This window comes from Ipomoea nil, unplaced genomic scaffold, assembly GCF_001879475.1.
Source record: "Ipomoea nil cultivar Tokyo-kokei standard unplaced genomic scaffold, Asagao_1.1 scaffold1043, whole genome shotgun sequence".
In the NCBI taxonomy this organism is placed as follows: domain Eukaryota; kingdom Viridiplantae; phylum Streptophyta; class Magnoliopsida; order Solanales; family Convolvulaceae; genus Ipomoea; species Ipomoea nil.
The window spans coordinates 3,827,527-3,846,255 of NW_017617471.1; the positions used below are offsets into that span (position 1 = coordinate 3,827,527).

The window sequence follows — 18,729 nt, forward strand, 5'->3', positions numbered from 1 at the left end:
TATATACAAGTTTCAAAGAAGGCAATTCCCATTGATGCTTTCATATGCGATGACCATAAACAAAAGTCAAGGCCAAACGTTGACTCATGTAGGTTTAATACTAAAGAAACCGATTTTTGTACACGTTCAGTTGTACGTAGCTGCATCTCGGGTTAATAATCCAAACGTTCTCAAAATATTGATAGTAAAAGACTCAAGTTCAAGTACAACCTCAACCACTAATGTTGTATATCATGAAGTTTTCAATAATTTGTAGTTTTGTAATGTATTCTTTTTATATTACCATCACCTTGCAACTATTTGTAACATACCATTTTCATATGGTTTTTGTTGAGCTCCCAAATATAATTCATTTATATATTCTAAATTTTTACTGTATTAGAACACACCATTTTTAACATAACATAAAAACAATTAATAATATGTAATTTACATCCCGTGCATCGCACGGGTCAAACGTTAGTATATATATATATATATATATATATATATATATATATATATATATATATATATATATATATATATATATATATATATATATATATATATAGACACACACACTACTTTCAAAAATAAAAAATAAAAAAATTTAACCATAAGAACTGCTCTGCATAAATACAAGGAAAAGGTGAAATTGCAAAGAAGAAAGATTCTTCTTCCACCAAAAGCTTTTTTTTCCCATTCGCCATTTCCAAAATCGATTCTTCATTTTCCTTTTTCTCTCTCTATCTCTTCTGTTTTTTTTGTCGTATATCTACAGCTTCATAGCTGAATAGATCAAACTCAAAGCTCAAGATCAAAGAGCAAACCTAGAGTCAGCAGTCGGGTCGGGCCAGGCAACTGTTTGGAGAAGCTATGGCAGCAGCTACTGGTTATTTGTCAGGGTTGGTGGTTGCAGTGGTGGTAGTGGCCCTGGCGGGGAGAGTTGCCGGAAATTCGGAAGGGGACGCGCTCTACGCGCTGCGGCGGAGCTTGTCGGACCTTGATAACGTGCTCCAGAGCTGGGATCCCAATCTGGTGAACCCTTGCACCTGGTTCCACATCACCTGCAACCAAGACAACCATGTTACCCGCGTGTGAGTCCACTCTTTCTTCCTTTGCTTTATTTAAACTTTCAATTTTTTACTAGTATTTTTTATTTTTATTTTTCCTTCCAATTGTTAAGCCATTAGTACCAAATTAATTAGCTATTTAGCTTGCTAGATGGAAAATACAAGTTTTTGTTTTTATTTTTAGTGTTGTTGAATTGCTGAATTTTTTATTTTTTTATTTTTAAATACTTCTTCGTTAATTTGGTCAATGAAATACTGAGGGAGTTTAGTGAGTAAGAATCTTTTGCTTGTTTTTCTGGAAAAATTAACAGTTCATTTGATGATTGTTTGGAATTCAAATATGGCAGAGCATTTGCCTCAGATTAAGTATTGGTGAATAGATATTTGTGGGAGAAGGGTATGGTATAAATAAATAGTTCTTGTTTTTTTTTTCCCAAGTAATTTATGAATGTAAATAAGTTGGTTGATTGATGACTGTTTGGACTTAAAAGTTGGTTGAGTAGTGTGATTAGAATCAGTACTGGTAGAGTAATGAGTAAAATTATTCTATATAGTGCTTCATAGCTGAAATATGATTACCGAGGCTAAACTATGGATGTTCGTGTGGAATCTGTAAATAACATATTGAATCGTTGCTTGTGATTTAGTTGACTAATGGTATTAGTGGATTGTGTTGCTTTCCGTTACTGATATTTGCTAATTTGATCGGGAAGCAATAAAATACAGATAAAACTAGGTAGCTCCTGAAGAAGTTGCGTTTGGATTACTTAACAGCAAATCATAATTTTGAATAAAACAGTGAATAGTCTTTTATAACATGGTCAATCGGTTATTTGGTTATATATGTGATAAGGGTGCGATGATGATGAAGGAAACTTTAGAAAGGAGCAAGTATAGTGTCGGTCTTATGATGTTACCTATGCATTTCTTACAAGATTTGTAATTAAGTTGTATCTTTGAGACTTGGGAGCTTTTTGTTTACTTATTCATCAGCAAATATTTATTTTAGTACTCTTCTGCATTTAATTCTTTTTGCTCTTATTTCTCGTCTGCCAAAGTGTTGTCTTATTTTCAGCTGTTAATCCATAGCAATTATGGGCTATATAGAATCTCATGGGTGTAATATCTACTGCAGGGACCTTGGAAACTCGAACTTATCTGGCCATCTGGTGCCTGATCTTGGGAAGCTTGAGCATTTGCAGTATCTGTGAGTGTTTCTAAGATTCTTCATTGCATTTTGTGTCTGGACAGATTGTCTTTGCACTCTGTTAATATGCGATGTGGAGATTTAATGTTTGGTCATATAGAATGGTACTGTTCCTTGAAATTAAGGCATACTTCATAGCTAACAACGGGAGATCTTTATTTTCACAGGGAACTTTACAAAAATAATATTCAGGGCACAATTCCAGACGAGCTTGGTAACTTGAAGAACCTTATAAGTTTGGATTTGTACAACAATAATATCTCGGGGACTATTCCTCCTTCATTGGGAAAGTTGAAAAGTCTTGTATTCCTGTAAGTTTCAGTTTTTATGCTGAGTATAGTAATGGTTAATCCCTGTCCCTTCCCCCATGTCCTTGTAAAAGGCCTAAAAAAGGGTTGGAGATGAGGATGGGGTCTTTAGTTATTTGAATTACCCGTCTCTACTATCCTCTGGAAGCCATTTTTTTCTTTAATTTTGATTTCTATTATATTTGCTCTGGGTAATAATATTTGACATATCATTATCACTTTCCCGATGTACATCTGATGGATGAGATATCACACGAGTACCAGAATATATTGATTGGAAGTAATACAATTTACTTTTGCAGGCGTTTTAACGATAATCAGTTAACCGGGAGAATTCCAAGGGAACTTGCTAGTATTTCTACCCTTAAAGTTGTGTAAGTGGATTTTAATTTATCAATTTATCACTTGCTCATGTATTATAGTTTTCTTTTTTAAACCACACCTTCTATTTTTTCCTTTTCCAGGGATGTATCAAATAACAATCTCTGTGGAACAATTCCAACTAGTGGTCCCTTTGAGCATATTCCACTAAACAAGTAACACTCTATCTTTATTTATTTGTTTTTTCAAAATTCTTATTCGTTTGTTGTAAAACAAAAATTTCAAACTCTGCACAATGTAAGAAGATGGGTTATTTTTGTGTTTATTTTTGCTGAACCTAACTAGATGAATCACTATATCCACTACTCACAGAATCAATTTAGTAGTTGACTAGCCTGCATGGGCAGCTCAACTGGTCATAGGGGTGACGTTTGGGAAGAATGACTAGGGATCGAGTCTCACGAGCGGCGGTGTGGGAGCAACCTGTTACCATGATTTACATCCTCCCAGATGCTCTGTCTGGCCGGGGTGTGGGGGGGATTGGGGATTCAACATTTTGGGAAGAATTTAGTAGTTGACTAGCCCCAAAAGGGGTGGTTGAGTGGATTGGCCAACAGGGCAACACCCTCCAGGTCGAGTCCGTCACTCCTATTATATAGGAGCGGGGTTTACCCATGCACACTCTCGGATAGTGACTGCGGGTTTCCCTCGACTAGATTGGTTTTAACTATCTGTCTATTGTGTTTCTATGTGCATTGTGAAAGCTTAAGTCGCTTTTGTTCGATGCTTATTGATTTTTTTTTTCCTTCGATATTCAATCACAGCTTCGAGAATAATCCTCGGCTGGAAGGCCCGGAGTTGATGGGGCTTGCAAGCTACGACACAAACTGCTCATAAAGACGTCGTTCAATTGACTCGTCGAACTGCCACTGTGTTTAGAGGTTTACATATTGTTTCCTTAAGTAAATAGGTACCTCTGTACTGCCCTAAGATGATTGAAAGCTGTAACTTTAATCAGTTACCGTTGATGTAGGATTGCTATCAAGGTTGACAAAGATTGTGTAATATTGTTATATTGTACTGATACCAACAGTACCATGTTGTTAGTCAATCATGTTGTTGTATATGTTGCTTGCTTATTCATACCACTTCATAAACGTTTTAGGATCGTTTTCCGTGATTGAGAAGGGATTAAGATGTGCATTAAGATGCAAGGAAGGATTTTTCTTCCACATTCATTAAAATTTGGGAAAATAAAAGTCAAATTCCTTTTTTGTTCGGATGACGAGAAAAATTTGCATTTCTATCCAAGGGTGTGTAGGGAATAAATCTCATTCTTGTAATTCTATGTAATAGTTCGCAAACTATACATGAAAGATAAATCGTACAAAGAAAATCTTGTATGATGGGCTCAACCTTTTGTGTAATCATGTTTATAAGAGGTGCACTTGCATGAGCAGCTCAACAAGTCATAGAGATGAAAGTTTGGAAGAATGACCCGGGATTGAGTCTCACCCACCACAGTGTGGGAGCAACCTGTGACTAAATTTAACTTAGTTCTAAATTTATATTCTGAATCAACTCAAGACTAAATGGTCTACTTCTTAGAAGTTCAGAGATTTGAGTTTAAACCCTTGTCAAATTTTGAAGTTCAAGTTTTTAGAAGATTTCAAAATTAATTTTTTTATTCTTGTATTTAAAATCTAAATTAAGGGTTCATTTAGAAACCCAAAAATTATTTTCCATGAAACAAAAATTAAAGTGGATGTTTTAAAATAGTAAGAAATAACTTCATAATAACCAAAAAAAAAAAAAAACAAATATTATTTTAACCTTGAAATAGAGTTGACATACTTCATGGTGGAACCCAAACTAGGCAACATTATATTTCTTCAAGGAGTTTATGTAACTTTAACTTTATATTGGAACACATGTTACTTAGATAGGCACAAACTGAAACGCGCCTAGAGTGGTGGTCGCCACCAGTCCGAGCACTGTCTGAACCAAATTGGCCGCCACCGTGACGACGGCGCGTAGGAGTCCGGGGCGGGCGAGGAGGTCGCAGCCGACTATGGGAGTGTGAACGATGGCTTGACACGGGGTTGGCGATTGATCAAACGCGATTCCATCTAAGGCAGTAAGTATGGCATTAAACACTCCATTAACGTCCGTTAGGATCTGGGCAAGCGCCTCCGTGCGAGCGCCGTTACAAACTATCGTGACATTGACGCCGGCGAGGCCGCGGCCCGGGAGGTTGCCGGTGGTGGAGCACGCCACCACGCCGCGGACCCACAGGCCGGCCACGGTTTGGCCGTTGATTGTGACGCCGTTGGCGTCGTGGGCGAGGAGAAAGGTGAGGAGGAGTAATAGAGGAATTAACTTGGAACTCATTCTTCAGATTTCTAAAGTTGATAAATATGGTTCGTATGTGTTAGTTCGAGGCAAGCCCTTTTATAGTGAAAAACACAACAAAAAATAATGTGGAAAAAAAAAAGGAAAGTAAAAATTTTGAGAAAACATTATATTATTTTTGAAAGCTATTGACTCTATTACTCCGTATATTGCAATATCTGTTCATCTATACTTTCAACTTGTTGAAACACAAAAAGTCAACTTTGTTTCAGTAGAGGCTCAATTCCATGATCTTCCATATGTGAAATGTCACTATATGCCACTGAGCACAAGGTGCTTGGCAGTGAGAGAAAACATTATATAATTAACTATAAAGTAAATACCACTGGACATCTTCTGACTTTGGTGGCACTGTCACTTTTAGTCCTCACCTTTTAAATTAACCATTTCCAGTCCTCATACTTTTTGTTTTTAACCATTTATGGTCCTCCCGTTACATTTGGTCATCTAATGCCGTTTTCTCAAGGGCTCTATATAGTAACTTATTACTATTTATAGTAGTCTAGCTGTTACGTTGCATGCATGCATGCATGGGTATGAAGTCAAAACCAGATCGATGCTGAAGACAGGGAGAGTTCTGGGCAGCAGACCGGCAGAGATCTTGTTTGCTTTCCTCATCCAATTCATCATCATCATCTACTACCAACTTTTTCTTTTAAAAAAAGAATTGTGATTTTCTATATTATAACAAATTTAGGTTCCAAAATATGAATATATGAAAATTAAATTTTGTCTTTTATTTCAAACGCAACTGTGAATTACAAAGGACGACAAACAAATTAAATTTTAATGCATGTCATTACAAATTATATTTGATAATTAAGGACTTACTTTTCTGTTTTGTTTGAAGGTATATTGAGCTGAGCTGGTGTTTACTAAATTCTGTTTGATTTTAATTTGTTGGCTCTAAATGCTAATTTCAATCCTAGTCAGATCAGAATATAAGAATAAAGTCAGATTACAAATCCCAATCAATATAGGAAATTACATTCTCATTATTACCATACACTTTAAAAATAAAGGACCTCTTCTCTTGCAAGGTTATAAAAAGATCCACAGCCAACAAGGAAGGGCGTGTGCTTTCCATTCCCTACCTTACCATTTGTGCTGATCCTAAGACAAATTTTATTGTCTAAAAGTGTTCCTGAACTTATACTTTAAATTGTGCTCATAGTGGATTAGGCTTTTCTTGCATTAGAATTCTTTTTGTCACAATTGGGATTTTAAACAATCCCGCGATCATCACAAATTTTCCAATTTGATCCAATTGAGAGAGAGGAGTGAGAAGCCGCCATGGGAGAGAGAAAGGTTTTGAACAAGTACTATGCGCCGGATTTTGATCCGGCGAAGATAGCGCGGCGGAGGCAGCCAAAGAACCACTAGGTGAAGGTTCGAATGATGCTTCCAATGAGTGTTAGATGCAATACCTGCGATAGTTATATGTACAAGGGCACCAAATTCAACACTCGCAAAGAAAACGTCGTAGGCGACAACTATTTGTACTTAGATGGCATGTAGTGACGTCTTCCATATGGGAGGTCATGAGATTCTTTGTGTTTAGGTTTAGAAAGTATGTTTGAACTACAGATACTATAATGTAGGAGAATGTAATAGTCTTTTTACTTGAGTAAAAAAGAAATTGAAAGACTATCAATAGGCACTTCAAAGGTTTTTTTTTTTTTTTTTTTGAATAACACTTCAAAGGGTTTTTAATGAGCATATTTTTAGACTTGTGATACCACAATGTGTTGATAACTTAAAAATAAAATTAAAAAAAAAAAAAAAACATGGACCTACTTAGAAATAGATTTTTCTCTAAAGTTAAAATACTTATTTTAATTGTTTGGTCCAATTCCAAATACTCTATAATGAGGTAGTTTGTGTTGTTTCACTTTCCTAATTTATTTTCTATGAATCCTATTGCTGCATGGTTTCCTAGTTTCCTATGTGTCCTATACGCCACGTGCATAGAGTCCAGCGCAGCACACAACGCCTGTGGTGTCTCGGGGCACCTTATACCTCGCGGACCAACTTTACCCACGTACGTATCAATCTGGTTTTGCCCTACCATGAGCAGTTGTGCCCTTCGAATCGCATCGGTCCCTTTCATAGTCAAGTCCAAGACTAGCGACAGACTCCCAACACTTAATCGGGTCAGTGTGCCTAACTCAGCCAGACCTTAGCATCTAAGGCAAAACAACCCTTAACGCTATTGACGTCCCCTTCATCCATTTGACACCAGTTGACCGCTTCAATATTTGGGTCTTAACACGGTCACGAATTAAGAGTGGGAGGATGTAATGCGCAAGACACTTTGCTATATATTTCTGAGGTATCCCACATTCTCCTAGACTTATCTTGAACTTCCCATATCTTCCCATAGTTTATAAAATTTTCTAGAAGCATGTATATAATATAGTAGTTGTAGAGATCCTTAGAATATTCTAGAACCCTATAGAATACTCTTAGTTGTGTAGAGATTTAGTAAATGTTCTAGAACTAGATTATTAGCCATTAGATCAAGTAAATCTCCACTATCCATTTAGGAGGTGGAATGACTATAAATACCTCTCATGAGGGCTCATTTGTAACAATCCAAGCAAATCCATGAGTTCAAGTAATCCAAGTTCCTTACAAAGCTTTTGAGTTTTTTCTTTTCTTCCTTTCTTACAATGACGAAAATTAAAGGAAAATAAAAACATTTTAACTTCACAAGAGGGAAAAAATTAATCCGACATGATAAAAATAAGAAACAAAAACCGCCATTAGTAATGAGCAATCAGCATGTTTAGAGAGGTTAAGTTAGTATGGATTGTAATTACTACATTAGTTGAAGAATTGAAGGATTTGAAGAAAAGGTTTTAGAGGAAAGCCCCTCGAAGGGATTAAACTTGGTGTCGCTGATGAGGCTGCTGGGGCTGCTGATGAGGCTTGTCAGGCAAATATTGAAGGGCCAGGTAATATTAAAGCCCGTCTGAAAAGGATCGGTGAACCAACCTGAAAATCTATCTTCCATCATTTTAAAGACCTGAAAACCTATCTTCTATCATTTTAAAGAGGAAAGAGCTAGGGCACTTCCACTATGTTAAAAAGGAAAAAATTAGGGCTGATAATACAGAAGAAAGAGCAAGAATATGAAAGCAAACAGGTTTAGAACTATTAAGTCAACACTATGCATCTTATTAGTAAAGTGTAATACATACATTGTACTTACTAAATTTGTAATAGAATGTTGTTGTTCTGCTGCGTGAGCATCTGTAAACAAACTTAGCATTGTCCAAGCATCTAGCATAGATTGGTTTCAAAATTTCAATTTCACTTACCTCAGATGAATGAATTGCTTGGTCTCCAACATATGATTTTTTGAAGTTTTGAAAGAAGATGAGAATAGCAACGTCAAGCTTCTGTTTGTTTGTTTCAAGCATATCTCTGCCAATTGCAAGATAGAGAAGAAGACTAAGTAAGAGCATTTCAATGCAAAAACTACCCTAGGCTTCAATCAGAGGAAGAAGCATGCGAGTAAAAAACTTAAACACTATTTTGCCACCAGAGCAGTAAATCATGCCAAACACAAACTTTAATGCATTTGTCTCCATAAGAACAAAAATGTTGGGAGAAATGACTTCACCTCTGAGTATGCAAACCACTATCAGTGATATTTATCAACAGAAGAACACATGCTGAAAGTTCTGCATCATGGATTTCTTGTGATTCCCCACTAATGTTGAAAAAAAACACAAGTTATGAGTAAATGGATTGAAAAACACATATATATCCCACATTTATAAGTAAATATATACCTGTAACCACTGAGTTGTTTTGTCTTAACAATAGCTGCAACTATATGCACTATCCAAGCAAGTTTAGTTTCAACCACAGAAATGACTTGGAGATCAACCGCTTCCTGTTTTAAATACATTTAAAGATGTAAATTCAGCAACTACACGTATCCAATCACCATAGCATTCAACATTTACAAGCTCTTGCAGCTGTAATATAATTTACAAAACCACCTCTGTAAGAAGCTTTAGCCAGGAATAATATAAAACACGAAAGCATGGTAGCTCAAAGATATATAATGGCCTCTGAGTTTTTCAAAGATCACTAGTTTCATACTCATCCATTACTTCTCATTATTGAATAAATCAACCCGTAAATACATTTTTCAGTTTAGAGATGATAGACTGGCCAGATGGAAGTAAGCATAAACTCATTTCACTACACTGAAGCAAATTATACAGTGAACATGTCAGTATATAAAATTAGATTGGTAAGACAGAAATAAACTTCATAACTTCATACAGGGTTCTTTTCTTTTCTGTGATCATTTAGTTATTAATAATTGATTTTTTTTTTCTAACTTCTGAACAGGAAAGATATGCAATAATATACCAGCTTTGATCTATTTAAAAGCATCCACTTTGAATTCAAGCATATAGTTATTTTCTGTTGATCTTTAGGTCATGTGTTTACACCCCAGAAAAAAATCCTCTGAAAAGAGATGCAATAATGTTGTGCATTTTTCCTTCACTATGATGCAGGAGCCTTGAATTTTAAATAAATCCTCTTTTTAGTGTATTGATCTCATCTCATTATGTAGACATCCAAATTATACTAGTGAAGAAACAATGCCTTAGGAGAAATTTCACATACATTTGCCCTGTTTGGTAAAAAAATTGGCCTATAGGCCAATTTTGGCTTATTTGACCACTATTAATTGTTTGATTTAGTTAAAATATCAATATGAATGTTTGATTAATTAGCTTTTTGCAATTCCAAAAGGCTAAAATTCAAAAAGCTACTCCAAGTAACTTTTTCAATTAGCTTTTTGAGAAAAGAAATTATATCAAACAGCTATCAGCTAACTGCTAATTTACCAAACACTTTTATACAATCAGCTAATGTTATCAACTATTTATACCCTCTAATTAACACAATCAGCTATCAGCTAACAGCCATTTTACCAAACAGAGCCAATTGGACAACTCAAGATAGAATTCATGAGATGATGGACTGGTGAGTGGCAAAGAGCCAGCATCTGACATTCAGGCAGGCAGAAGCTACAAAAGACTAAAAGAACAAGAAAAAGATTATATTCAACACATTCCAATAAAATACTTATACTGAACAAGGAGACAATTAAGATTCAAAAATACTCAAACTAATCATAATCATCCTCACTTTCATATTGTTGACATAATGATAGTAATCCATTGCTTTTCAGGCTTGTTGGCTCTTCTTCTTCTTCTATGTCCAGCTTTTCTTCCTCTACAATCTCCTTGCTACTAGAAGGAGAAGATTTCTTCTTGACTACCGCAACTTTAACTTTCCTTACTGCTTTATCTCTGTCACTTGATTTTGTCAAAACATTTGTAGGATTCCTACCTAGTAGCTTTCTCCTCTTTGATGATTCTCTACTCTTTTGTGGTATATCCAAATCTTCTTCTTCATCATCGTCATCATCTTCAATTTCATCATCACGGATTCTTTTTACAAACTTCTCTCGCTTTTCTTTGAATAAAGATTTAATAAGAGCATTCCTTTCTTCCTGCATTTTCCTTTCCTTTTCCTCAGCAGTGTGTCTAAGAGCCTCAAGCATTGCTTCTACACTAACCGTTGCTTGTCTTGACTTCATTGATTTCAGTTCATCCAAAGTAGCAACAATATCCATTTCTCTTTTCGAATCAATCGTCCTATTTTCTAATGACTTCATAGCATCACCCATTTCTTCAGCATCTCTTCTCTGTTTCTGTTTCTCCATTTTCTCATCTTGTTCACGCCAAGGTTCAAAATTCCTTGTTACACCCGATTCAACAGCATAATCGGAATTTTTTGGATCCGTTTTGTAGGTGAACTCTGCGGAGCACTTTGTGCACTTGGAGTAGAATCTGTATATTTTAATACCCAAATAGTTGTCGGCGTGTTCTATGCGGGTGTTGAATTTGGTGCCCTTGTACATATAATTCCCGCAGGTATTGCATCTAACACTCATTGGAAGCATCATTCGAACCTTCTCCTGGTGGTTCTTTGGCTGCCTCCGGCGAGGTATCTTCGCCGGATCGAAATCCGGCGAATAGTACTTGTTCAAAACCTTTCTCTCTCCCATGGTGGGATGGTTTAGAACACTAATTGTGAGAAAAAGAATTTTAATGCTAGAAATCCCTACTTGAGTCCTTGAGGGCGTGAGATTTGGATGGAGGGCGTCGGAGATTGGAGTCGGTTGTAGTCTCCTGATGAAATATATAATCAGATGCAAGCAATGGGATACATAATCACAATACAATTGATGAACTGAATGCAATTTGATGATAATCGATTGCAGTGAGAGTAGAGCTTAGCGGAAGCCAATGGCTACGAAAAGGGTTCAGAGCGTTTTATAGTAGATCCAAAATAAGGATTTGGAAATTGAATTCCTATTCTCCTCAAAAAAGGAAATTGGATTCCTATTAGGATAAACTTATTAAGGCTATCTTTGGTGGTTATTTACGAGCTTATAGTTTATTTTATATTATTAATAAGCTATAAGCTTGTTTGGTAACGTTTTAAAATAAATTATTAATTTCTTAATTTTTTCATTTTTATTTTTATTATTTTAAAAAATAATGACATAATTTACCATTCTCAATTAAAACTTTCTCTTCTCTTTTATCTGCAACTTTCACAATAAATATTATTATTATTATTATAAAATCAAATGTCTACCCACACGGCCACACCCACCTCCCGTTTTTTATATTTATTATTATTATTATTATTATTATTAAATTGAATACCCAATCCAGTGACCCAGTTATCCACAAATCCCTAGTTCTCAATCTCTACTCGAAGAAGACATTGCGTCGAAGGCAGCCAATGAACCACTGGGTTGGGAATTAGGGATTTGTGGGTAAGTGGGTCACTGGGTTGGGTATTTAATTTAATAATAATAATAATAATATAAAAAGGAAGGTGGGTGTGGCCGTGTGGGTAGACATTTGATTATATGATAATAATAATAATAATAATAATAAATCATTTTGAATTTTATTAAAATTAAAAATAATTTAATAATATCTTTTAAATATAATTTAATTATAGTTAAATAAACTAAAATAATTAACTTATTCCCTAGAAAAAGTATAGATGTTGGTTTAAATTTTATAATCATGTATCAATAAGAATTTATATATTTTGTTATATTTAAAAGTTAAAATAATACAATACACTCATACCTTTAAGGGTCCGTTTGGAAAGCAGGAAAATGACTTCTGGAAAATGAGTCATTTTCTGGAAAACATTTTCCTTTCCAGTGTTTGGTTGCATTATGGAAAACTGTTTTTCTGTGTTTGGTTCATTTTCTGGAAAATGAGTAGAATTGTATAATTAAACATTTTAATTATTTTATTTAGAATATTACAACATGTATAATAATATATAATAATATAATATTAATTTTAAATATAATAAAAAATAGCTAAGTTTTTCAAAAAAAAAAAAAAACTAATAATATATCAAAAATATTATGGTGGTGGTGTAGTGGTAGTGGTGTTATTCGTTATATAATAATAATAATAATAATAATAATAATAATAATAGTAATAATAATAATAATAATAATAATAATAATAATAATTGGTGGTGGTATGACGGTGGTGGTGTGGTGGCGGTGGTATGGTGGTGGTAGCGACAGTGGTGGTTGCGGTGGTATGGTCGTGGAGGTGGCGGCGGCGGCGGTGTGATGGTGGTGGTGGTGGTTGCGGTGGTATGGTGGTGGCAGCGGCGACGGTGGTTGCGGTAGTATGCTGGTGGTGGCGGCGATGGCGGTAGTGGTGTTTGTGTGATGGTGGTGGTAGTATGACGGTGGTGACAGTGGTCGTGTGGTTGCGGTGGTGGTGGCGGCGACGGTGGTTGCGGTGGTATGGTGGTGGTGGTGGCGGCGGTGGTTGCGGTGGTATGGTGGTGGTGGTGGCGGCGGTGGTTGCGGTGGTATGGTGGTGGTGGCGGCGGCGGCGGTGGCGGTGTGATGGCGGTGGTGTGGTGGTGGTGGCGGTGGTATGGTGGTGATGGCGGTGGCGGTGGTATGGTGGTAGTGGTGGCGGTGATGGTGGTTGTGGTGGTATGGTGGTGGTGGCGGTGGTAGCGGCGACAGTGGTTGTGGTGGTATGGTGGTGGTGGCGGTGGTAGCGGCGACAGTGGTTGTAGTGGTATGGTGGTGGTGGTGGCGGCGACGGTGGTTGCGGTGGTATGGTGGTGGCGGTGGTATGGTGGTAGTGGTGGCGGCGACGGTGGTTGCGGTGGTATGGTGGTGGTGGTGGCGGCGGCGGTGGTTGCGGTGGTATGGTGGTGGCGGTGGTATGGTGGTAGTGGTGGCGGCGACGGTGGTTGCGGTGGTATGGTGGTGGTGGTGGCGGCGGCGATGGTGGCGGTGGTATGGTGGTGGTGGTGGTGGTGGTGGTAGTGGTTACGGTGTTGGTGGTGGTTGTGATGGTGGCGGGGGTATAGTGGTGGTGGCGACGGCAATAGTGGTGGTGATGGTGGTATGGTGTTGATGATGTTGGTGGTGGTGTGATGTTGGTGTAAAAGTTGGAAAATGACTTCCCCCCAAAAAAAAGGGGAAGTCATTTTCCTCCAAAACAAGCCTATTTTCCAAAGTCAACGGAAAATGATTTCCGTTGACTTGATTTTCCAGGCACATCCAAACACTAGAAACTTGGAAAATGATTTCCAGAACTCATTTTCCAGGTTTCCAAACACACCCTAAATGTCATTTTACATACAATAAGCTAGTAGTAAACAACTAATTTACCAAACACTTTTTTTATAACTCACTAATACAATTAGTTGGTCAAACCAACTAACACAATCAGCTATTAACTATCATATAATTCGATCAGTTATCAACCATTTGTCAAACACTCCCTTAATGTGTTATTGTACACTCCATTGCTCATGAGTTATGAGAATTGAAGCTACTCAAATTAGAGTTTAATTTGAGATAAGTTAACTTTTAATAATTTTTCAGTTTTACCCTCATCCTTTTGTACAATAACAAATTAAGGGCATCCTCAATAGTTGGGGATTTTTTCCCAGATTTTTGTGGGCCTCAACATTCACCCCATCATCAACTATCTCACTCAACAATCGTTATACCCTGCACCACGGTGCACATAGCACTATGCGCCCCGCGCCTCACAAAATAACGTCGTTTTGGTAAGTTATGTAGGGAGTTAACGTGATTATGTGTATTTGTTTATACAATTATGTGTATCTTTTATACAATTATGTACATCCGAATAAAGAAATTAAACAAAAATATGTGTATTTTGTTATACAATTATGTACATTCACGTATACAATTATGTGTATTTTAATATAAAATTATGTACATTTTTTAACATGAGATTTTTTTAAAAGAAAATGAACCTTCAACACAATGCAGCAAAATTTCAAAAAAAAAAACAAAAACAAAAACAAAAACAAAAACGACGTCGTTTTACATCAGGGCGCACAATGCAATGCGCGCCCTAGTGCACGATATAAATTGCCCTCACTCAATCACAAAATCTCTTCTTCCCATTAATTTCAAGTTTTTTTCACAACTTTTTGTGAACCCACCATTTTATCTCCATATTTTAATTATTTCATTATTTATTTGATTTATAAATTTATAATTTTATAATAACGCAAATGAATGAACATACGTAAATATGGAGATAGTGTTATGAATGAACCTTATGAACATACGTATAACATATCTACAAATTTAAATTTAATTTAATTAATAAATATAAATTTAATAACAATAATAACTTAAAAAATCAAATAAAATTATATTAATAATTTAAAAATAAAAACAAGAATTAAAAAAAAAAAAAAAAAAAAAAAAAAAAAAAAAACTAGCCGTTGCAAAAGCATAATGTTAAAAGAAAAAATTAAAAAAAAAAATCTTTAATTGGGCCAATCTCAAATTTTACAATCTCCCATGCGGCTGTCCACTACAAAGAAGTTTTTCTATTTTTTTTAATTTTTTTTTAAAATCTGACACAATTTTTTTTTTTCTTACAGAAAGAAGAAATGTCCAACACTTTTCTTTCTCATTTGTTAAAAGTTCAGCTCCAAGAATTTTACTGTTTCAAAAATTTTAGATGAATCCCTTATTGGAGATGTCCTAATAATTTTTTTACCCTCATGTAAAAAAGAGCAATGTTTGCACAGAGGAGCTTAATGATTTCCAACCTCTACTCAATTTTGACCATTAGTTTGGTATCGTACGGTGCAGCACCAACTTCACACCTTTTCTAGTCTGTGAAAATTTTCACTTATCAAATAAAAATATAAAAAATATATGTTAAAATGTCATCTCCCAACCAAAAAAAGACTTCCACAGTGGCATTATAATCTGAGGGGTATCACTCGGAGCCCTTGTTCCACCATGAATTATATATATGTGGCCATCTTATCGGACAGCCACGGCTGTCTGTGAAGAGACAGCCACCAGTTGTTCATAGTTTTTTTTTTTTTTTTTTTTTTTTTAAACCGTGTTATGTGTTTTCGAGAATAGTTAACACAGTTTTACGAAAGTCGCTATTCTCTCTTTTGTTTAATTTTAAAATCGGTCTCATTTTATAAATGAATTTAAAAAATCGTCTCTGACCTGGTTATGATTCAACTGGATTTGATGGTCAATTTATAAAATTATCACTGTATTTTTTCTTACTTTTGAGTTGTTGATCATCACAGATCAACAATTAACATTAATCTACATTTTTTACAATAAGCATTGTTATCACTTGAACCCTTCCTCTCCCCATACATATAAGCCAAGTCGCACCTACACTCTGAGCAAAAAGCCAAAAAAAAAAAAAAAATACGTTTGATCCAAGTAAAGGAAGAATCAATGTCATATAAGTCTAATTTAGAGACACGTGAATATTGTAAGTTGTCATCTAATATATCTGAGTTTATCTTTTTATGAATATAGAGTGGCGGAGCTAGGATTTTTCTTCAGTGGGGGCGAAGAAGCAAAGGGAAAATAAATTCAAAAATGTTTAAATACAAAGTTCAAATACAATAAGATTGTTAAAATATAAAATACATTATAAATTACAATACAAGATTTATGATCAACTACGGGATAATACTCCTATACGCTCTCTCATATTTTGAAATCGTTGTAGAACTGCTTCATTTGAAACTTGATCAAAAATATATTTTTCAACATACAACACTAAGCAATTATTTCAACATACGGCAAATTGGTAATTAACTAGGGATAATTAACATATTAGTAATTCACATAACTCAGCAATTAGAGCAATTGTTAACAGTAATTAATTTGATAAAATAATTCAAATAGAAAATACGTTATAAATTACACATCCCATTATATATATATATATATATATATATATATATATATATATATATATAAATAAGAAAACCATATATATGAAAGTCGAAAACAGCAATAGGGATTATAAAACCATAAAAAGTTAGAAATTCAAAAACACAACAACAGTGATTGTAAAAACATAAAGAAGCAGTTGAAATTTCAAAAACAACAATGGGAATCAAACCTTCAACTTTTCACAAGGCCAAACACGCATCCAACTCATCTAACACTTTTATTGTTATTTTTAGCTGTTTTCTTATATTTATATCTAATACATGTAATATATATATATATATATATATATATATATATATATATATATATAAGGGCTAGGGGTTGGGTGGGGTGAGTGGGGGCAGCTGCCCCCACCCTAGCTCCTCCCCCGTTAATATACGTAATGAAATGAGTCCAAGAGCTCTCATATTGCTTCCATAAAATTGCAGGAGTCATAGCAACATAATCAAATAATCACTTTGTAGTTTAACTCTTCAAAATCTTCTATTTTAACACAATAACAAATCATAATAGATAACAGCTCAAAACACTGCCGTGAAGCTTGACATAATCTCCACCCTTTGCTTTTTTACTTTTTCAATATAGAAAAATGAAAGATTTTTCTTTTCAACAATTTTTTTTTTCCTAAAAGAAAGAATGAAATAAAATTAAATAATGACTAATTGATTGAAATTTGATGGTTTGTTTTATTAGCTGATTTGTCGGCAATCAAATGTACTCCCCCAAACATATATTATTGGGGCATTATAATTTTTTGGGCGAAAATTAAAATCAAAATCAAAATCAATATTTAAATGTGCACATTTATAAATCATTTTAAAGATCAAAGACAAATTGTACTAAAAAAAAAAAAATCTATAATAAAGAATTTGATTGAAAGAATGACATCCAAAAAATGGTGTAATAATAAATTTTGTCAAAAAAATATTAATAAAAATTAAACTCATAACTTTTTTGGATCATAATTTAATATATGATGAGAAGATGGAATATATACCCACCTACGTACCTACTGCATCCCTAAATCATTAAGTTGTTACTCCATGTCATACATAACTTTATTGTCGGCCAAATTTTTCAATCTTTCTTTTGAAAATAGTAAACAGTTTGTATAACGTGAATCAATTTCAAACATGTTTCAATCCCATGCAAAATGATTGAATCCGACATATTTGAGTTATGTTATATTCCCCTTTCAATTTATCACTTACGAGTCGTTTAGTTCACAGAATGTTAGATTATTCAATTAAAAAATGTTATATTGTTGGGACTGTTAAATTTATGTGTTTAATTAAAATTGAGGTATGTAATATAAATCTATTTAGTTTAGGGTTATGTTTTATGTGATATACATGCTAGTATTCAAGTACATGCATCCAGACATGTTCGCGTAAGTATTGTGACTCTTTGTAAATACACATAATCTACTATATAAGGGCAATGCGAGGCTAAATAGTCAAATATTCAAGTGCATCCACACATGTTCTCGTGTGTACCATGAGCCCCTTCATAAATGCACACAATTTACTACACGAGGACATACATATATAGTAGCTTGTGTACATTAATGTGGCGTGAATTGCACACAATCTAATTCGTGAGCATTCGTGTAAGTAATTTTCGATATATATGAAAGGTCTCAGAGACTCACGGGAAGATGTGATCTCATTTGATTATTACTATATATATATATATATATATATATATATATATATATATATATATATATATATATATATATATATATTACTTTAAAGCCCTTAACATACTTTCATATATTTTAACTAATTTTAAATAAATAAGAATTATAAGATAATGGTATCATATATAATTACATGATTTAAAAATAGTTAACTAAAACTTTAAATTTGAGAAACTATTTTATAAGTTAATATGACATAATAAAAATAAAATAAAATATATAATTACAAAAATAATTAAATATAATCTATATTATATATAAAAACAAAATCCTGCAATTTTAACTTCCCGCCCAATTCCTAAAAAATCTCCCTTCATAATAAAATATATTGATTTCTA

At 34.5% G+C, this 18,729-nt stretch overlaps 3 protein-coding genes across 4 annotated transcripts; 1 reads left to right on the top strand and 2 right to left on the bottom strand.

Annotated features, from left to right (window-relative positions):
• The first annotated feature begins 625 nt into the window (after positions 1-625).
• LOC109182195 (BRASSINOSTEROID INSENSITIVE 1-associated receptor kinase 1-like) lies at positions 626-4,034 on the top strand. The gene is made up of 6 exons (XM_019332295.1): positions 626-1,079; positions 2,191-2,262; positions 2,430-2,573; positions 2,873-2,944; positions 3,035-3,106; positions 3,716-4,034. Exons 1-6 carry the CDS (start codon positions 859-861, stop codon positions 3,786-3,788), a joined length of 654 nt encoding a protein of 217 aa, XP_019187840.1. The 5' UTR covers positions 626-858; the 3' UTR covers positions 3,789-4,034.
• Positions 4,035-8,069: 4,035 nt separating this feature from the next.
• Positions 8,070-9,748, bottom strand: LOC109181403 (exportin-7-like). 2 transcript variants are annotated; one of them, XM_019331154.1, is made up of 4 exons: positions 9,104-9,745; positions 8,932-9,021; positions 8,627-8,732; positions 8,070-8,300 (listed from the first exon to the last, which is right to left on the bottom strand). In XM_019331154.1, exons 1-4 carry the CDS (start codon positions 9,220-9,222, stop codon positions 8,238-8,240), a joined length of 378 nt encoding a protein of 125 aa, XP_019186699.1. In that variant the 5' UTR covers positions 9,223-9,745; the 3' UTR covers positions 8,070-8,237. The 2 variants fall into 2 exon arrangements, with proteins under 2 accessions (XP_019186699.1, XP_019186698.1); XM_019331153.1 differs by lacking the exon at positions 8,070-8,300 and having other exon boundaries at positions 8,435-8,732; positions 9,104-9,748.
• A 714-nt stretch (positions 9,749-10,462) lies between these two features.
• On the bottom strand, positions 10,463-11,635 carry LOC109181335 (coiled-coil domain-containing protein 94 homolog). Its single transcript, XM_019331085.1, has one exon. The coding sequence runs from the start codon at positions 11,407-11,409 to the stop codon at positions 10,465-10,467; it is 945 nt and encodes a 314-aa protein (XP_019186630.1). The 5' UTR covers positions 11,410-11,635; the 3' UTR covers positions 10,463-10,464.
• Between the last annotated feature and the right edge of the window lie 7,094 nt (positions 11,636-18,729).